The following is a 20,910-nucleotide window of genomic DNA, read 5'->3' as shown; positions in this document are numbered from 1 at the left end:
CATTAGATATATTTTGTGAATTACAGTCCTTAATCAACACTGGTAATATGACACGTATGTATTCATTTTATTTTAGCTCTTATAGCACCGAAAAAACATTTCAGACAGCAGACAGCTGATGCAGCTAAGCAAATTATACTGTATAACTTAATCTATCATTGATTATCTATGAATTAGAATAATCAATACAATAGAAGAACGCAACTTGGGTAAGCTACTATATCAGGAAATAATGTTACGTAATCCTCTATAGAGCTTTGATCGTCTCTGCAAATTGTCACATCATGTCAAAGGACTGATCCTGCATTATACAGTGCAGAACAATATACTCTGCGAATGCCGACCGCCAAGTCTGCTGATGCTGTGTCGGATTGGGTATTAGAAGCTAACTAAGAGAAGCCAATATGTAAATAAATAAGTCGCGACCATGATCAGTTTATTATCTTAAGCCAATTTTGGAACCAAACCGCTAATGTGAAATTTTTTTGGGCACATCCGACTCGAGCAGTCTCTTGAAGTAGGATGCCCCTACTTGAAAAAAAAACAAAAATCTAGACTAGATCCACTGTACGACAAATTCTGCTATTCTTCAAAAATGATAGCAGGCGAACTAGGGCCTGCGATCGGCATAGACGAGACGGCGTCGTGAAGGAGCGGCACGACAAAACCGGGGGATTTAAAAGCACACCGGTTCAACAGCAGCTTGTTGTGGTCCGTAAAAAAATTCAGTAATTCAAAATTCAGTAAATTGAATTCGGTATCCGATCATGCTTTTTGATGGAATGCACCAAGGTGATTTGCCATTAAGAGCACATCTCTTGTTTGGTTATAGGTGAATGGGTTAAATTTCGAGATTTGTTTATCGCGAATACAGGGTGGAAATATCCATGTGCCATACAAATATTTAAATACACCTATACAAAACTAGCAACACGCGTACAAGACTGCCAAGTCTAATGAAGTTGCTATACATAACGATTACGATCGCGAAAGATGGTATCGTTCAACAAATTACACTGGAACCCTTCATTGACATATCGCTTTTCGCCCGCAATTCGTCATATAATGTTATTCATGCCGCTATGATCACAAAATAGTTTCAATATATAAATCCAAAAATACCTTGATTTAAAAACATATCTATAAACCCCTGCCTAATTATATAACAAGTGTTCTAGTCGAGAGCACCCGACTAGGGTGAAGCCTGAACCCTCTTTTTCCAACACCAAATGCAGCTCGCGATGCGCGCTCGTTTTCTTTAGAAGTAATAAAAATAAATTAAGAAAAAAAAATTTTTTTCCTCAGTAGTGTTCGAACTCTCAACAGTCTGCACTACTTGCCGCCGCCTCTACTCAACGGTCACACCGACAATTGGGTCTTAATGAGAAAAACCCGAATTAAAATAGCAGCACCGAAAACAATACAACGGCAATTGCAATGCTGTCGATAGATTTCAAGGAAGCCGGGCATTTATGTGTGTGTGTACATGTATACATAAATTCTTGGATTTTGCGCTCGCTGCCAGGCAAAGCACGTTATCTTTCATAACTTCTGTGTGTTTCTTAACCGATCTTAATAAAATTGTTAACAGTAGTTTTCATTTGACTATATTTGTATATTCTCAAAAGGACTGTTGCATTTAAATTGTGGCTTATATTGATGGGCAATATAAATTGAAACACCCATATTTCAAAAGGGGAGTAGTTAACGAGTCCCCCTCTAGCGCAACAGTTTGATAATTTGTTGTCAACGAGAACATTGTCCAACAGTTGAGCGCATGATGCTGAAACAAAGGATTCTTGGTGATCAGTGCTCTGATCGAATTGGTCAACGTTGGTAAACTGAATCTTTGCTTGTGTCGCAAGAGCAGCGTTATCGCTTGTGCTTAGTCGGCTTGACAACTGCTGTTGCAAAAGCTACATTATAATTATGAGAAACGAGGCTTGAAGCTCCTACTCGCTGAGCTTCAAGCCACAAACTTATACTCCAGTAAACCTGCAATTGGAATAACCCTGGAACACTAAATCTTCAGAGAACCGGCCATTGGACTGTCTCTGAACTCTTGCGATCTCGCCAATGACGACGAAACCTCGAGGAAGTGACGGCGCATGCTTGTAGAGACTTGTAATATGAAATAAATTAAACAAATTTGAGTGAAATTCTTATATACTATGGGGCAGCGAACAAGTATTACGCAGTCAGTTGCACCTTCAAGAATCATTCTTCCTTTTTCTGCGGTTGAATATGAGTAATGGAAGCAAATTTCCGAGATAGTCATTATTATATGAATATGGCTAAACAATTTCTATGCAACAACAATACCTACCTTGGCAAAGCAGCACCGGTAACCTTGTGTAATTTGAAAAGGTCAACATACTGCGGTAGTTGAACTGACTGTGCCAACCAATCAGTGGTTTGCTCAATGGTCCAATTGTGTACCTCTGAGCGTAACCAAGCATCCCATAGCTCTTTAACCGAAATATGCATATCATCATTAAAGTGAAATGCCTTCTGACGTTTTTCATAACCGGAGTCATATTTCAATTCTTCACGAAGAAACTATTTTAAACAATAAATGATAAGATCAAATTTAAAAAGTGTCTGTTAATGAACATACATCATCCGATTCGCTCAAGTCGATATTTCCATTATCGTCGTCATCTAGTTGACGATGCAAAGTGGCTATAGCCTCCATGCCGAGCCGATCTTGTACGCTTTCGTTTTCACAGTCAAAGTCGTCTGTATTACATGTGGCATCGGGCACATTGCTTAGGGAACCTAAGAAAAAATATTGCAAAATGTATTTATGATTTCAAGATCAGGATAGTTAACTTGTATAGTGTAGGAAGGATCTTTTCTTTCCGATAATTTGTTGAATGCAACACAAAGTTCTCAAACTTAAACCCCTCATTGTATTCTAGACGAGAGTGCTCAACAAGGCACTTCGCTGATCCCTCCTATACTTAACACACAAATGGAAGCACTATATTTGTCTCGAGAGCGTGTAGCGGATCTAAAATTAAGTATTTTGAATACTGAGAACGAAGCAACTGTATTAGCAGCAACACCAATAGAGTAGCAGTTCCGATGCCATGCCTAGGATTCCAGCTAAACGTGCTTTCAGTGCTCTCTCAATATTTCTATGTACCGTTTAAATGCTTGTGTGTGTAAGTGTCCGCGCAATTAACAATGCGCACAAATTCATATGACATAATGATAGGGCTCGCCACGTTGATACGAAACCATTTCGGCATCTTAAAGATCAGCACTATCAATTGGTAAATAAAAAAAGAAAATCTAAATTTTGACCCAATTCGACGAAAAACAAGTAAAAGGTCCTAGTCAGGAGCTCCCGACTAGGCAATGCCCTGAACCCTCTTATTCCAACTCCAAAAAAGGTTCCCTTGGCAGGGTTCGAACTCGAAACTGACAGCATTACTTGCTGTCGACTCTACTCAACAGCCACACCAGACCGCACCACTTGCTATGCCTTCACCCAGCAACCACACCAATAATAAAGTGCTTATGATAAAAAAAGGAACTAAAATAGCATTATACAAAAATGTCGCATTTACCATGCTGTTAGAATGCGAAGCAGACGCGCATTAATGTGTGTGTGTACATGTATACAGAAATTTTTAAAGCTGCTGCCCCATCCAATTGCACAGTTGGATATAACTTTGGTTTTTTCCTAACCGATCTTTATGAAATTTTCTACAGTATATCTTATTGTACCATAGAATATTTGTGTATTCTGAAAAAGTCAATTGCATTCAAATTGTGGCTTAAATTGGTTGGCAATAAAAGTTGGGTTAATAACTTGATTTATAGCTCTGTAGTGGTAGCAGGGAGGTGGCGATAGGTATAAAATGAAAGATTCTTGACATATATATAATATTCTCAAAGCAACATATCATGTTTTGTGACTCTAGCTCTTATTATTTACCTAATTTGTTCAAAAAACAGGATGTCGATATCGATTTTTATCGGTTGCTTGGAAACGGAGTAAGTTATCGATTATCGGAAACAAACTCGATCTGCGCAGGTACTAGGAGGACCTACATTTCAAGTCTCCAGCTCTTATAGGTTCTGAGATCATTGCGTTCATACATACGGACAGACGAACAGACAGACGGATGGGCAGACGGACGGACAGACAGACAGACGGACATGGGTAGATTGACTCGGCTATTGATGCTGATCAAGAATATATGTATTTTATGGGGTCGGAGATGCTTCCTTCTGCCTGTTACATACATTTGCATTTTGCACTAATACAATATCCCCTTTTTAATGGGTTCAGCGTGTAAAACCACGTTTTTTTGTCAAAAAGATTAGTACTTTTTTGCTGATATTTTTTGAATATCTCGGTAATAGTTGTTTCGATCTGGCAGCACAGAAATGATACATTTAAAGTTTTTGTCTTTGATAAGTTTGGTTACTATTTTGTTATTTCACCATATTACGAAAAGTATGTACCCTTTTTCCTAGCTCGAGCTCTCCAACCATCAACATCTACGCATCTTAATATTCACTTTTTTGGTGTCTTATAATTAAAGCTACTATTGCTAAAATCGAAATATTATTATTACTTGTATTAATGGATGTAGAATTCGACTTTTAAGTTCCATTCATGTAACTAAATTGGTGACCCCGACAATAACCAAAGTGTGGCTCGAATCTAAGCCAAACTTTGTGCGCAACTCAAATTGCGACATACTCACACAAACATAGACTTTTTGCGCAGTTCCACGAAATACATGACGCTTAAAATACAAAATGGAAGACGAAAATAATGCTAGCGCTCACATTGAGAACAGCAATGCAGGAGTTGCAGACAATGTAAATTCTATTTTCGTCAAGATGCCATTTCCTCAACTACACACAGTTAAAAACATTGAAATGTTTTTCACAAAGCTAAAAAGTTTATTTCTTTTACATGACATAGTCTTACGAAAGGAACACGAGAAGTACGCAGCCGTCATCACATATGCGGATCCCAAATACTTAGATCAAGTTCACGATCTTGTTCATAATGAGCCTCAAACAAATATATATACTACACTCAAACAGGCCAGTTTGGCAAAGTTCGCTGAGTCAGAGATGACTAGCCTCGACAAACTTGCCATTGGCATTCAACTCAGTGATGGACGCCCAAGCCATCTCCTCAGCCAACTACAGCAAACCAACGCTACTAACAACGAATCAGTTGTACGTCGTTATTGGATTAAACGCCTACCTTCTGCAGCTAGCGCCATCACCGCAGGCATTCTTGAGACTTCCCCCAATACAACATTAACGCAACTTGCAACAGCCGCTGACGCCGTAATGGATACACTTAGTTATACTGCATGTGATAACGTCGCAGTGCTCTCACGTAACAACACAGTAACTGAGCATCTAATTGACACCCGCATCTCTAAGATAGAAAAACGTCTGGATGCCCAGGACATAATGTTTCAAAAGATCAATGCAAAACTTGGTCAGCTGCTGAACAGCAATAACAACAACGGAAGTCGACGCACTCGCAGTCGCAATCGATCAAATCAAAATTGCTGGTATCATAACAAGTATGGCTGTAGTGCTCAACACTGCATTGCACCATGTTCGTTTAATCAAACCAACAATCCAAAAAACTAGCAAACACCGTCGAAGAAAATCAAATTGGCAAGTTCGACGGCCAATCATGCCATAAAAAATAGTTTCAAGCTTAGTATAAACGTTCACAGTATAACAACCACTACTATCCGACTATTTATTCCAGATACAAAGTCTGGTAAAAAGTTCCTGGCGCAGATGTGTCAGTCATACCACTAACCATACACTAACATACAAACCATACATTGTATGGTTAGTGGTCATACCTTCTGCAGCGATAAACCGACGTTTCTTAGCCAGCGGCGAAAATCCCCTTTTTGCTGCTAACGGCACTACCATTAAAACATATGGTTCAACTCGCCTCACTCTCGATCTTGGGTTACGTCGTCCACACACATGGAATTTTATCATTGCTGACACAAAATTTCCAATCATTGGATCAGACTTTCTACAGCACTATAACCTTCTTGTCAATATGAAAGATGGTAAATTAATCGACGCTCAAACTTTGATAACACGTCAAGGTATCTCCAGCCTTCGATCATCAACAACATTAAAAACGTTTAATCTTCTGAATTTGCCCGGCTGCTGGAGAAATTTTAGGACATCACACAACTCAATGCATTAGCATCGAAGCACACAACATCTAGTATAACTTACTGCATTGAGACAAAAGGACCACCAACATTCGCAAGACCTCGTCGACCTACGCCAGACAAATTCAAGGCTGCCAAAATGGAATTCGAGCTCTTGCTTAAAATAGGTGTGTGCCCACCATCAAAAAGTCCATACGCGTCGCCATTGCACATGGTCCGCAACTCAATTGCGACCATGTGGTGATTACCGCGCCCTTAATGCACAAACTGTTCCGGATCGGTATCCCCTTCCACACATACAAGACTGTACACACAATTTTCATGGCAAGAAATTATTTTCAAAAATTGATCTTTACCATGCATATTACCAGACCATTTGGATTTTTTGAGTTTACACACATGACATTTGGATTGTGCAACGCTGTACAAACCTTCCAAAGGTACATGCATTCCGCACTGAGGGATTTAGATTTTGTTTTCGTCTATATTGACGATATCGCCGTTGCATCAGACAAAATGAAGCAACACCAAAACCACCTCCGGCAAATGTTTGAACAACTTCGACGTTTTCGTCTCTCAATCAACTCTTGCAAATGTTGTTTCGGTCAAACATCAATCGAGTTTTTTGGTTATTTGATCGATCATATTGGCATCAAACCATTACCAGACAAAGTCAAAACCATCATCGAGTTTCCCTTGCCCAGAGTCGCAAAAGAACTGAAACGTTTTGAAATGTTATACCTTTTTGAATTCGTGAGGATCCCTACTATTAATTAATTAAAATCGGTGGATTAAAAGACAGAAAGACGATTTGATTGTACATTAAAATTAATTTGATGATTTTGTTGATGATCTCGGCCAAATATAGTTCAATTACGGAATTGTATACCGCTTTGGACTCGAAAGGATTAACACTTTGAATTGCCAAGAAAATGTTAAACATTTTTTGTTCCATTTTAGCTTGCTATTGTTAGGAAGGCTACCCTTATATCAAATTCCGATCTAAGCAGTTTAAGAGGATGTGTTTGCGACAATTCTTTCGCTAGCAATTGAAAGCTACACCAGAAATTTCTCAGGCTCATGTTGGGAAACAATTCCAAAATATATTGCAAACATCAGCTCAGGATAAGATTGAAGAACAAATGTAAAGTCAGTCTTGGCTGAAGAATCAAACCCTTCAGTTGGTTGGTGGCATTATTTTTGTGTTTAAAACACGTCGGAATATTATACAAAAATAGTCCCATGATCTGCATATTACATATTTGTGTGAGTGTAGACCTTGCGAGCATGACAAGTACAAAAACTGGTATATGCTGACATGACAGCAGGACGTGCCAAACCCTTTTATTATTTTATATTACTTGTCCCTTTAAAAGGGAAGAAATGCCTCTGACTTTCAGGAACAAAATTTAAAATTGTGCGAATTGCTGCTTGTGCGGACATATATACATACAATTAAATGATCCCTAGTCATAATGAGAGAGGATTGAAATCACTGAGTGTAAGCCAGAGCAGCATCCTGTAGAGAAAGCGATATAAAAAACAGCGATACCTTTCTATAGCACAAATTATATGGATGAGAGTAAGCGAAAGCAGTTTCCTGTATTGTGAGCGAGATGAAATGCAGAGATGTCGTTCTACCACAAAAAAATATAATTATTTCGTAATCTTCTGCTCTCTGAGCAAGTGAGCGTCTCTCGGAACCGAACAAAAGCGAATTCCAGTTTGGATCAGATATACCCTGAACCCATTAAAAATGGGTATAAGGGAATATTGTATTTGTGCAAAATCCAAATGTATGTAACAGGCAGAAGGAAGTATCTCCAACCCCATAAAGTATATATATTCTTGATCAGCACCAATAGCCGAGTCGATCTAGCCATGTCCGTCTGTCCGTCTGTCCGTCCGTCAGTCTGTCCGTATGTATGAACGCAAGGATCTCAGAACCTATAAGAGCTAGATACTTGAAATTTTAGATGTAGGTGCTCCTAGTGCCTGCGCAGATCGAGTTTGTTTCCGATAATCGATAATAACTTTCTCCGTTTCCAAGCAATCGACAAAAATCGATATCGATATCCTGTTTTTTGGCCAATTTTGGTAAATAATAAGAGCTAGAGTCACCAAACTTGACATATAGCTTCTAAAATAGAATATATACATGCATTTGATGTTGGAAGAAGAGGGTTCAGGGTATTCCCTAGTAGGGAGCTCCCGGCTAGAACCTCTTACTTGTTTATATTGCTTTCTGTATTATTTTGTCAGTTGTTATTAGTACGGTTGTGTTTCTATTTTCTTTAACAATTTCCTTTTTGTATCTGGGTGACAGTTCGGGACCTAATCTGGTATTGACCTTGACGAATATTTCATGACCTGTTATATAAGTTCGTATGTCGTTACGTTTTTTGTTATGATTATGCATGTCAGTCGATTGTTTTTGTTTGAGTCTGTCAATGTTCTCCTTCCTAGATTTATCGTATTGGTCTGGGTCTGTGGTCACGTTTCTGCCGAAGAACATTGATTTGTTAAGTATATCTTCGAATGTTCTGTGCTCCTGTTTTCTTTTGTTGCATCTCATAATATCTGATAGTGTTGAATGAAATCTTCCTACCTGACCATTCACTGCGCTTTTGTAGGGTGGTGTTTTATAAACTTCTATATTTGATTGGTCCTGCATCATAAAAAAACTGGCTGAATTAAGGGATTTTTCGTTATTTATTACAACGGCTTAAGGTACGCCAAAATAAAAAAGGATTTCATGAAGTGGTTTTGTAATGTCTTCTATTGCCCTGGATTTGATTATTCGTCCCTGAGCTAATTTAAAAAACTTGTCTACTGCCGTTAGTACTAAGTTTTTTTCTGTCGTGTATATGTCGATATGGATTGTATGTGCTGGGTATTCGGGGATTGGTGTTTCTTTGAGTTTTGGGTTAGTGGGCTGAATTAAGGGATTTTTCGTCATTTATTACAACGGCTTAAGGTACGCCAAAATAAAAAAGGATTTCATGAAGTGGTTTTGTAATGTCTTCTATTGCCCTGGATTTGATTATTCGTCCCTGAGCTAATTTAGAAAACTTGTCTACTGCCGTTAGTACTAAGTTTTTTCTGTCGTGTATATGTCGATATGGATTGTATGTCCTGGGTATTCGGGGATTGGTGTTTCTTTGAGTTTTGGGTTAGTGGGCTGCCTATCGTATTTTTTTTCATTACAAACCTGATACTGTTTGACTAATTCTGTTATTCGTTGCTTCATTTTTGGGAAATAGAATCTTTCGGACAATTGCATTTTGTTTTCTATTGCGTTGCGGTGAGATATGTTGTGCGTAACCAATATCTTCTCAAATTTTTCTGTTTCATTTATTAAATCTTTTACTTGAGACTGTGTGAATCTAATCTTGAAGTTACTGAAATGTTGGGGATATATCTGGTGAATTTGGTTCATTATTTCTTCTGAGGTTATTATTCCGTTGATTACGGATGGGTTTAGGTTAGCTTTCAGTATTTGCGTAAGGTCGTGTTCTGAGAAATCTGTTTCGTTGGCTCTACTGGGAAATATCTGGTTTTTAAATAAGTTTATTGGAGCTTCTACGCTCGGAATTAAGTTTTAACTTGAACTGTCTGCACTGTGCTGGGTGGAGGCTACTGATCCAATATTATTGATCACAGGGATACGTGATAGCGCATCGGCTACGATGTTATCCCTACCTGGGTTATAGAGGAGTTCGTAGTCGAACTCTTCTAGGTAAGCTTTCCACCTCTTCTTTGCTGAAGTCCGGGTAATAGAGTATTACCTCATTCGAAACTAGGGCATTTTTTATTTTATTGAATGCTTCGATCGCTTCTTCGTTGAGATTGATGAGCTTTTTAGCTGATTGATTTTTGGACACACGTCTATCTTCCCCTCTTAAAAGAGAGGTAAGGGGCTTTGCCAACTTAGCGAAGTCTTCTATAAAACTCCTATAATAGCTGGCAAGGCCAATAAACGATCTTAAGTCTTTGAGTATTTTTGGAAGTGGGTACTTCCGTATTGTCCCAAATTTGTTTGGATTAGTTTCTATCCCCTTGTTTGAGATGACAAATCCAAGGAATTCTACTCTGCTTTTAAAGAACTCTCATTTGTCCAACTGACATTTTATGTTGGCTTCTTGTAGAGTTCTGAATATGGCGGCATATTCATCTTTGCTAAAGATAATGATATCTACAATATAAATGAAGCATATTTTTCCAATATGCTCACGAAGGATGTCGTCAACAGCTCTCTGGAAAATTGAGGGCGCATTCTTGAGACCGAATGGGAGTCGTGTAAACTCGTATTTTTCGTTGTTAACGGAGAAGGCAGTTTTTTATATGTCTGACTCCTTAAGGGGTATTTGATAAAAGCTACTTTTCAAATCTAAGACAGAGAAAACGTTGTCATTGCCTAGCTGTGCTGGTACCTCGTTGATTTCGGGTATAGCGTATTTGTCTGTGGTAATTTCTTTATTTAGTTTCTTGTAGTCTATAACCATGCGATATTTCTTTTGCACGGATGCATCTAATTTTTTCGGAACAATTGTATGGGGATGGGGAGGGTCGGATAATTCCGTCCTCTAAAAGTTCTTTGATTTGGTTGAGTACTTCGTCTTTTAAAGACATTGGAAATTGGTAAAATTTTGAATATATGGGGGAGTCGGTTTTTGTTCGAATCTCTGCCCTGAAGTTGGTTGTGTATGTTAGTTTATCGTCCGGATTGGCGAATAGGTGTGGGTGCATTTTAACTAGTTGGTTAAGGCTATTTTTTTGTTCGCTTGTCATATATTCTGTCCGTGGTATTACCGTGTTGACCGCCTCTATTTTTTTCTGCTGAATGGGTATGCAAATATTGTTCTTGATTATTAGTAGATTCTTGCTGCGTTGTATCACAGCATCTAGTTCCTTTAGTCTATCGTTACCTAATATGGCGTTGAATGATTTTAGAGTGGGTAAGAGAAAGAATTTTATTTTATATCGTTTCTATTGAAAAGTTTAGCGAACTTGTGGTGTGTAATTTTAATGCTTCCGCCGGCTGTAACGGCTTCGAAGGGTTTCATGAATTCATGAAGTGGTTTTATAATGTCTTCTATTGCCCTGGATTTGATTATTCGTCCCTGAGCTAATTTAGAAAACTTGTCTACTGCCGTTAGTACTAAGTTTTTTTCTGTCGTGTATATGTCGATATGGATTGTATGTGCTGGGTATTCGGGGATTGGTGTTTCTTTGAGTTTTGGGTTAGTGGGCTGAATTAAGGGATTTTTCGTCATTTATTACAACGGCTTAAGGTACGCCAAAATAAAAAAGGATTTGATGAAGTGGTTTTGTAATGTCTTCTATTGCCCTAGATTTGATTATTCGTCCCTGAGCTAATTTAGAAAACTTGTCTACTGCCGTTAGTACTAAGTTTTTTCTGTCGTGTATATGTCGATATGGATTGTATGTCCTGGGTATTCGGGGATTGGTGTTTCTTTGAGTTTTGGGTTAGTGGGCTGCCTATCGTATTTTTTTTCATTACAAACCTGATACTGTTTGACTAATTCTGTTATTCGTTGCTTCATTTTTGGGAAATAAAATCTTTCGGACAATTGGATTTTGTTTTCTATTGCGTTGCGGTGAGATATGTTGTGCGTAACCAATATCTTCTCAAATTTTTCTGTTTCATTTATTAAATCTTTTACTTGAGACTGTGTGAATCTAATCTTGAAGTTACTGAAATGTTGGGGATATATCTGGTGAATTTGGTTCATTATTTCTTCTGAGGTTATTATTCCCTTGATTACGGATGGGTTTAGGTTAGCTTTCAGTATTTGCGTAAGGTCGTGTTCTGAGAAATCTGTTTCGTTGGCTCTACTGGGAAATATCTGGTTTTTGAATACGTTTATTGGAGCTTCTACGCTCGGAATTAAGTTTTAGCTTGAACTGTCTGCACTGTGCTGGGTGGAGGCTACTCATCCAATATTATTGATCACAGGGATACGTGATAGCGCGTCGGCTACGATGTTATCCCTACCTGGCTTATAGAGGAGTTCGTAGTCGAACTCTTCTAGGTAAGCTTTCCACCTCTTTATCCTAGCGTTGCCGTGGTCGGTCCTAATGGTCGGTGTATATTTTTACACTCGCTTTACCGTAGAGGTAATTCTTGAGGGCTTTTAGGGCACAAATGATTGCCAACACTTCCGTTTCTGCTATGTGAAATAGAGAGAGTTCTAGAGAGGAAACAAATGGGTCGCTTGTTCTGGGATAGGACTGCCCCAATAGCAAAGATGGATGTATCTGTTGTCAGATGAAATTCTTTGCTGAGGTCCGGGTAATAGAATAGGGAATTTTTTATTTTATTTAATGCTTCGATCGCTTCTTCGTTGAGATTGATGAGCTTTTTAGCTGATTGATTTTTGGACACACGTCCATCTTCCCCTCTTAAAAGAGAGGTAAGGGGCTTTGCCAACTTAGCGAAGTCTTCTATAAAACTCCTATAATAGCTGGCAAGGCCAATAAACGATCTTAAGTCTTTGAGTATTTTTGGAAGTGGGTACTTCCGTATTGTCCCAAATTTGTTTGGATTAGTTTCTATCCCCTTGTTTGAGATGACAAATCCAAGGAATTCTACTCTGCTTTTAAAGAACTCTCATTTGTCCAACTGACATTTTATGTTGGCTTCTTGTAGAGTTCTGAATATGGCGGCATATTCATCTTTGCTAAAGATAATGATATCTACAATATAAATTAAGCATATTTTTCCAATATGCTCACGAAGGATGTCGTCAACAGCTCTCTGGAAAATTGAGGGCGCATTCTTGAGACCGAATGGGAGTCGTGTAAACTCGTATTTTTCGTTGTTAACGGAAAAGGCAGTTTTTTATATGTCTGACTCCTTAAGGGGTATTTGATAAAAGCTACTTTTCAAATCTAAGACAGAGAAAACGTTGTCATTGCCTAGCTGTGCTGGTACCTCGTTGATTTCGGGTATAGCGTATTTGTCTGTGGTAATTTCTTTATTTAGTTTCCTGTAGTCTATAACCATGCGATATTTCTTTTGCACGGATGCATCTAATTTTTTCGGAACAATTGTATGGGGATGGGGAGGGTCGGATAATTCCGTCCTCTAAAAGTTCTTTGATTTGGTTGAGTACTTCGTCTTTTAAAGACATTGGAAATTGGTAAAATTTTGAATATATGGGGGAGTCGGTTTTTGTTCGAATCTCTGCCCTGACGTTGGTTGTGTATGTTAGTTTATCGTCCGGATTGGCGAATAGGTGTGGGTGCGTTTTAACTAGTTGGTTAAGGCTATTTTTTTGTTCGCTTGTCATATATTCTGTCCGTGGTATTACCGTGTTGATCGCCTCTATTTTTTTCTGCTTAATGGGTATGCAAATATTGTTCTTGATTAGATTAGATTCTTGCTGCGTTGTACCACAGCATCTAGTTCCTTTAGTCTATCGTTACCTAATATGGCGTTGAATGATTTTAGAGTGGGTAAGAGAAAGAATTTTATTTTATATCGTTTCTATTGAAAAGTTTAGCGAATTTGTGGTGTGTAATTTTAATGCTTCCGCCGACTGTAACGGCTTCGAAGGGTTTTTCGTTTGGAATAGGTTCGGACACGAATTTGGGTTGGACGTAATTTCGGTTTGATCCTGTATCTATTAATATTTTGAGTAACTTTCCGCTCCCCATCTTACATTCTATGTAAGGAAAAGAGGAGCTATTTATCCTAAAAAATTAATGTCTGAGTGTTCGTTTTGGATATTTTGTCCGTCATCTGTTTCTTCAATTTATTGGGCGTATTCGTTTAATGGCTGCTCGTATTCAGTCTGCTGTTCGTAATTTAGCTTTGATTGTACGTCTTCCTCCATGGTCAAATAGTTGTCAGTGTTTTCTGTCTCTTGTTTTTTGTCTGTTGCGTTCGTTGGTGGTGGAGGTCTTTTCCCTACTTTTAAATTGGGGTTGTTCGTGTAATTTATCATCCTCGTGCGGATGATTTGGTCCACGTCCATTGGCTCAGGGCGTGGTTGGTGTTTTGGTGCAGAAGGGCTATTGGGTACGTATACCTGATGTGGTTGTCTGGTAGGTTTGTTGATTGGGGTATTGTGGAATCGGTCTATTATTGTTATAAGTCGGTGGTCCATGGTTTGTATTGGTTGCCAAGGTGTATGGATCGGGAATTGGGGCCTGAAGCTAATAGGTGGTGTCCTAAAAGTTTTGGCGAAAGAAGGCTGAGCTGCTCGGGGTGGCAGTATAGGTGATGGTATATTTTTATTTGGGTTTTTGGCATATGTCTGTTGATTCCTATTCAAATGTGAAGGAAATGTAGATCCTTCCTCCTTTATTCCAAGAATCCGTGGTAAATCTCCCTTCAAACCTCTAATGAAGGTATCTAATGCTTTATCTCTGTATATTTTTGTCATAAAGGTTTCGGATTCCGTATTTAATTTCATGCAGCCTACTTTTTTTAATATCAGCGACAAGAGGTTGTAAACGAACCGGTAGAATAATTCCACTGTTTGGCTGTTACCTTGCTCTAACATTGTCATCTGATATTCTAATGTCCCAGATCTCTTTTGTCTGCATAGTGCAGCGTGAGATATTTGGTGATAGCGCTCCAATTTAGGGGAACATTATACGACAGTGTTTCTGTTTAACTATGTCCGGAACTCTGTCTAAGTCATTCAAATTGTGGTTGGCAGTTAATGTTTGGTCGTCTACGTCACTAAACTCCCTAGAGGCGTTAACTAACTGTTTTAGTAATGTCGGCAGCTAGTGTGCCAAAATCTGGCTAACCGTGGCTGCTTTCATCTGCTCTGCGTTATTCGCCATGCCTCTATTTTGTAAATGTTCGTTTTGTCTGTCGATATGTCGTTGTTGCTGTCTGTTTAAGTTATGTCCGCCTACCTGTGGTTGATCTGATACTATTGGGGGCCGAACTAAATTGCTTTTATTAGCTATAAAAGAGATATATTACTTTTACTGTATATATTAAGATATTTGCGAGGTATATATTTTAATCTAGTGTTCATTTTTTTACTCTATATTTTGATTGAATTTTTGATCGTTTTTGTTTTCTTTTTTAAAACCAGTGGCTGGTTTCTTCCTTCTACTTTGGAGGGTCCCTTGGGCGTCGTAAAGTTGGAAATAATTTATACTACGTTCGTAGTCCTTATATTTTTTTATCGTCTTACACTTCTTTATCTTGCTTATTGTTCTACAATATTTTGTATTTCTTATTCTTATAATTCTATTTTACTTTTTTGTTAGCTGTTCGTTCGTTTTTTTTTCACTTAATTTCTAACTTACAGTACTATTCCTGATGTGGCTGCCTCCCCTGTCGGTCCGGATTTCATACTTTTTGAAGCCTTTGGGTATCTACTGGGAATGCTGCGACCAGTCTTCGTTGAGAGTATCCTGCGGGCGGGCCTTACAAGATGCGTTGTCCACCGATGGGCAAAAATGAACAATTAAGTTTCAATTGCCTTTCGCGAATTTCACCAATCGTTGAATTTAATCGACGAGAGTTGCGCTGGTTTTATTTTCGCGTATAACCGACTAACGCGCACGTAGCAGATAAAAGAGAACAACCCACTCTTATGTATGAATTACATAATTTAGTTTAAGGGGGATCGTCACTACGCGTTTTATACGACAAAGTCTGTGAAATCAAACTTGCATTGTTCAGATAAACCGAAACAAAGGAATCTGAACCCTTATTGATAAAACCCAAGAAAAACTTGTTTGCGGACACATGTCTAAAATCATTTCTGTCATGACACCGACCAAACCCCAGAATGGGCACTTAAAGAAAGAGAAATATATTTCTCACAAGAAAATGGGAAAAAACAAGATCAAAATCGGGAATATAAATCACACGACAATAGGCCTGGACGCAACGATAGTAACAACAAAACAATACAATCAAAACAATACCGAGAGGCGCTACGTCAAACGCACTCATAACGAATGTTATGAAAGAGACAATTCTAAGCAGAGAAAAGATAATAGCACTCCGGCAATCATGCCTAAAGAAAACAGTAACATTACAGTCGAAGAGATATCCAGGGAATTCGCAGCCTAAAGCCTCCATGCCTAACATCGAGCAACAACATGCTCAGTTGCATAATTATAACGAGGACGCGAATTTTCAAACAGGCGCCTCGACGAATAGACAGGATACCTAATAAAATAAAACGGAGGGTTACCATTACCTTACATCTTACTGCACCTAGATTCTAGTAGCCCTTACAAATTTTTAATTGACACTCGTGTAACCTTTTCCGAAGTTCGAAGCTTGTAACGCAAGCAAAACAAACGAAACTTCAAACGCCAATAGCGATTAAAACCCTACTGAACGTACACGAATTACACAACAACACGATCCTTTCACTTTTTAAAGAATTTGCTAATGACACGCCTTTTTCATTACTTCTTTTCCAAATCCACCTATATTTCGATGGTTTAATTGGAATATATATTCTACAACAACTAGGAGCAATCGTAAACATACCACAACGATCTCTTCAAACAAAATCCTTTTCACATCGATCAAACTCGAAGATAAAATAGTACATACGATAGAAGAAGAATCTATGAATGATATACAACTACCCGTTAATATTGAAAACGGAACCTGCTGGTGCGAACCAACTACCATTAACAAAGACTTATTTATATCAAAAGGTCTGTACTCTGCAAAGAACAAATTGATTTGATTGATTTACGTAGTAGTTAATAACCTTTCGAATGAGACTCGAAACTTTTGGCTAGATACACGACTTGAATAATGAATAACTGAATAATGATACTACATTCAAGGCACAAGATTTCAATTATAGTATACATACTGACCACTTAAGCCTTCACAAACCTTTTGAAACATAGAGTTAAGACGAAATATCAATATCTATACCAAGCCATGTCGACAGAACGACAGCAAATTCAAGAACAAATACAAAAACTGTTAGATCAGAATATCATTAGATATAGCTACTCTCCATGGAACGCTCCAACCTTTTTGGTATCAATTTAGATGGATGCGTCCAATAAAAAGAAATGGAGACTTGTAATAGACTACGGAAAGTAAACGAAAAAACAGGTAAGGACAAATACCCGATGCCAAACATAAATGACATCTTAGATAAAATAGGCAGGCAAGGTATTTCACTGCCCTAGACTTGGCTGGGGATACCATCAAATTGAGATGCATCCAAAAGATATGGATAAAACAGCCTTTCCTGCGGAAGGTGGTCACTTTGAATTTGTTCAAATGCCATTCGGGCTTACCCACGCCCCAGCCACTTTTCAAAGAGAAATGTACATATTATTGGCCGATTTGAATGGCAAATGTTGTTTAATATATTTGGATGATTAGAAGCTTATATACAGAAAACAATTATTACTTTTAATATTAAGATACCGATATCTGATAAAAATCAATATGAACTCTTACACATTGTTCCGTTACCTATAAATTAATCAAAAAAGTTTTTTTTTACCCAATTATGTAACTAATAACCAAGCTGGCCACAATAGATACTTCAAAAACAAATTCCCCAAAGTCTACCAAATATAAATCTGCGAAGACTCCGAATCGACAACTAACACGATCAACTACCACTGCCTAAAAGGCATACTCTTAGACCAAACTACAACATGTGATCATAAGACATATCGGGGACGAAGAAAACATCATACGATCAACACCACAATAGCTAAATCTTGCTCTAACATCTTGTTACTAACAAGAACTCTAACTCTAATTAGACGAAACGACATTACTCAGATGGAAAGGCACCGCGAAAAACCACATCTTTATAGTTTACACCTGTTTGCGTTAATCGCCGCAATAATAGGAGTAATATGGGCATGTAAAGCAAGAAAAATTTCGTTCGTTCCAATGGAAGAATAATTCAGTTTGATTTGAACTTCAACACAAAGCAGTTGTAATCTTTTTATTTCGCATCATTAAATTCTTGACTTAAAAAAAACTTAAACTGGAGGAACCTTTTCAGCATCAGAAGTCACATTATAAGGCACTAAGGAAGTCAGCTTTAAAACTTTAAAACTTTAAAAGGTTCCCATCTGGTAACTCGCGCAAAATATACTCGGATGAAGTAAATATTTCTTATACATATATATTTTTTCATTCAATAAAACGATATTTATGTATGAAGTATAATGTGCTCAATTGTACCAACACTTTAATGCATATTCGATATAAATTGTAACGGCGGGATACAACTCTTAGTCTTACCAGGACCAGCAATTTACAAGATATTATGTTTGGAAAATTAAAAGTATTAGCATTCTTTGTTCATACTTCCTTCTTTGTAATTATTTTACACTTCCCTACTCTGTCTCTCGAGCCCTAGCGCTCCGTTAACCGTTTAGGGTTATGTTTGCCACTTTATCCTCTTCGACACAATTGAAGTTGTACTCTCAAAGGCGATGTTGATCGATCAGCAACGCACGGTTGCTGCGACGGCCGGCGGCTAAATTCAACCTAAATTCAAACCTTTCCCTAAACTTGCTTCAATACATCGCCTTAACTGTTCTCATTACTAATACAATGCTTAAACTCAAATGACTCACAGAGTGTCGCAAGAGCGGATATGTGCGCTACAAAGTAGAGAACGATGCAACATAGCGATCGACGAAATGTGACACCGGCTTGCGCGCTCCAAAATATTAGAAATTTGAAAACAAACAAGTGTTATCCAAACTGACTTTAAAAAAAAAGTAAAACAATAAGTTGCGAAAATGTTATTCTGTTGTTTTCATTGAATTTATAAAGTCAACCAAATCCATGCAAAAAAAAACAAACATACGTATAAGTTCCGTTGTCCTTACTCAAGAATATATGTATAGAAATAGAGTTAGTACAGACAGTGCTAATGACGAAGAATTGTTACCGAGTTACAAGGCAAATGTATCGAAAAACCAAAAACAATAAACAGTGAATAATATGAATAACGAACAGCTTATTTAATTGATAGAGTCTGCCAACAATGGTGGACTACTGAACCAAGAGAAATTTGAGAACTTTGGAGAAAAAATAAGAACATTAACAGAACAAATGCATAGAGCGAAAAAATGAGAAAAATGCAACAGACATAATAGTGTACAAACCAGCCAAAATAGGATAGGTTATTTGTAATGAATGAATGAACCCTTAGACATTGTAAAGTCTAAGCCACAATTTGATGGCAACCAAGGAAAGTATGTCATTTAGCGACAAGCTGCTAATGCAGCTTACGAAATGTGATAGCCTAATGACGGAAGCTCCCAACATTACCAAGCGATTGCAATTATTCGCAACAAAATTGGAGGCCCTGCAGGCGCAACGTTAGCGTCGTTTAACACGGTGTTAAATTTTAACGCAATTGTTGCCGGCATAGATTTTACTTACGCAGACAAAACTCTAATTCCTGCTATCAAACAACAGTTGGATACAATGAGGCAAGTCGACCTGCCTTTGCTAAAATACCACGACAAAATTGAAAGAAAACTTACGCTACTGACAAATCAAACAATAATGGCCTACGATGTAGCAGCCGCAACAGTCCTCAACGCTATGTTCAGAGAGGACAGGTTGCATACTTTGGTTCACAAGACCAGTCCATACGAAGCCATCAGAAAGTTAACTACACACAAGAGCAGCATTATGATCAAAATTATGAGACAAAGGCGTAGTCTGAGACCGCGACGGTCGACTAAGATTTATCCGATGCAGAATCATGTCATTATTTAGGGGAAACTCCCTGCTATCGTACATCGCGCGTACAGTAGCAGGTCAAACAATTCGATTAGTAACAGGCGCGGCAGCTTCTAAGAATCACATAAAACTATTCACAAGGCTGGTACACTTCGTGCTAGTCCAGACCCCGCTCATAGTAAAATCAATCTATGGGCATACAAAAATTGAACAAAAATATTAGATACATGTTTTTAAAGCACAGTCCTATTTTTTTATCTTGCACAGCCTAAATGATTTCGATGGTGTCATCGGGCTCGACTTACTATAAAATTCAATGCGAAAATTGACTTAACCCAACTCATATTCGAACACGAACACGGTTCGGAACCAATTTTGTTTACGAAGTGTCAAAATATGAACTTCATTACCGACTATTGACGACAAATACTCTACTCTACATTCATTCTATTACAACAATACCGTCTAACATAGGGAAAGCCCAGTACTTCACGACTCTGGATTTAAAATCAGGTTTCCACCAATTAGAACTGGCGGAGAAAAAGACCGAGAAGAGACAGGTTTTTCGGTACACAATGGGAAGTATGAATTTTGTAGACTTCCTTTTGGTCTAAAAACGCACCCAGGTTATTCCAACGGGCAAGTGATGAGTTCCTGCGGGAAAAATAAGGAAAACTTATTATGTTTACGTCGACGACGTAATAATATTTTTTACAAGTAAAAATGACCATGTTAAAAACATTGACAAAGTCCTTTAAACATTGTATGAAGCAGGCATGAGCGTGTCTCAAGAAAAATGCAAGTTTCTAAAAAAAATCGCGGAGTACTTCCTCGTGTCAACTGGTGGTATCACTACTTCACCTGAAAAGGTATAGGCTATAACAGATTTTCAGCACCTTCTACATTATTTAATATTAGATCATTTTTGGGATTATCAAGTTACAGATATATGATAAAGGGATTTACTACAATCGCAAGACCTTTAACAGACATCTTTAAGGGCGA

The 20,910-nt window shown here is 38.0% G+C and overlaps 1 protein-coding gene across 4 annotated transcripts in view; it reads right to left on the bottom strand.

The window, feature by feature from the left end:
* Positions 1–2,302: 2,302 nt before the first annotated feature.
* Positions 2,303–20,910, bottom strand: part of LOC6635308 (stromal interaction molecule homolog) — a 116,399-nt gene continuing 97,791 nt past the window's right edge. For 3 of the 4 annotated variants that reach the window (XM_032433306.2, XM_032433305.2, XM_070210954.1), the window contains exons 3-4: positions 2,618–2,778; positions 2,303–2,559 (exon numbers count right to left, since the gene is read on the bottom strand). In XM_032433306.2, coding sequence (XP_032289197.1) covers positions 2,323–2,559; positions 2,618–2,778 — 398 coding nt within the window. In that variant the 3' untranslated portion in view covers positions 2,303–2,322. Of the gene's footprint in view, positions 2,560–2,617; positions 2,779–15,494; positions 20,560–20,910 lie in introns of those variants that run through there. The other variant, XR_011417310.1, reaches the window with a different exon arrangement.

The sequence above is a fragment of the Drosophila virilis genome, unplaced genomic scaffold (genome assembly GCF_030788295.1).
Source record: "Drosophila virilis strain 15010-1051.87 unplaced genomic scaffold, Dvir_AGI_RSII-ME tig00001615, whole genome shotgun sequence".
In the NCBI taxonomy this organism is placed as follows: Eukaryota; Metazoa; Arthropoda; class Insecta; order Diptera; family Drosophilidae; genus Drosophila; species Drosophila virilis.
This window is presented reverse-complemented; position numbering and strand designations above follow the sequence as displayed.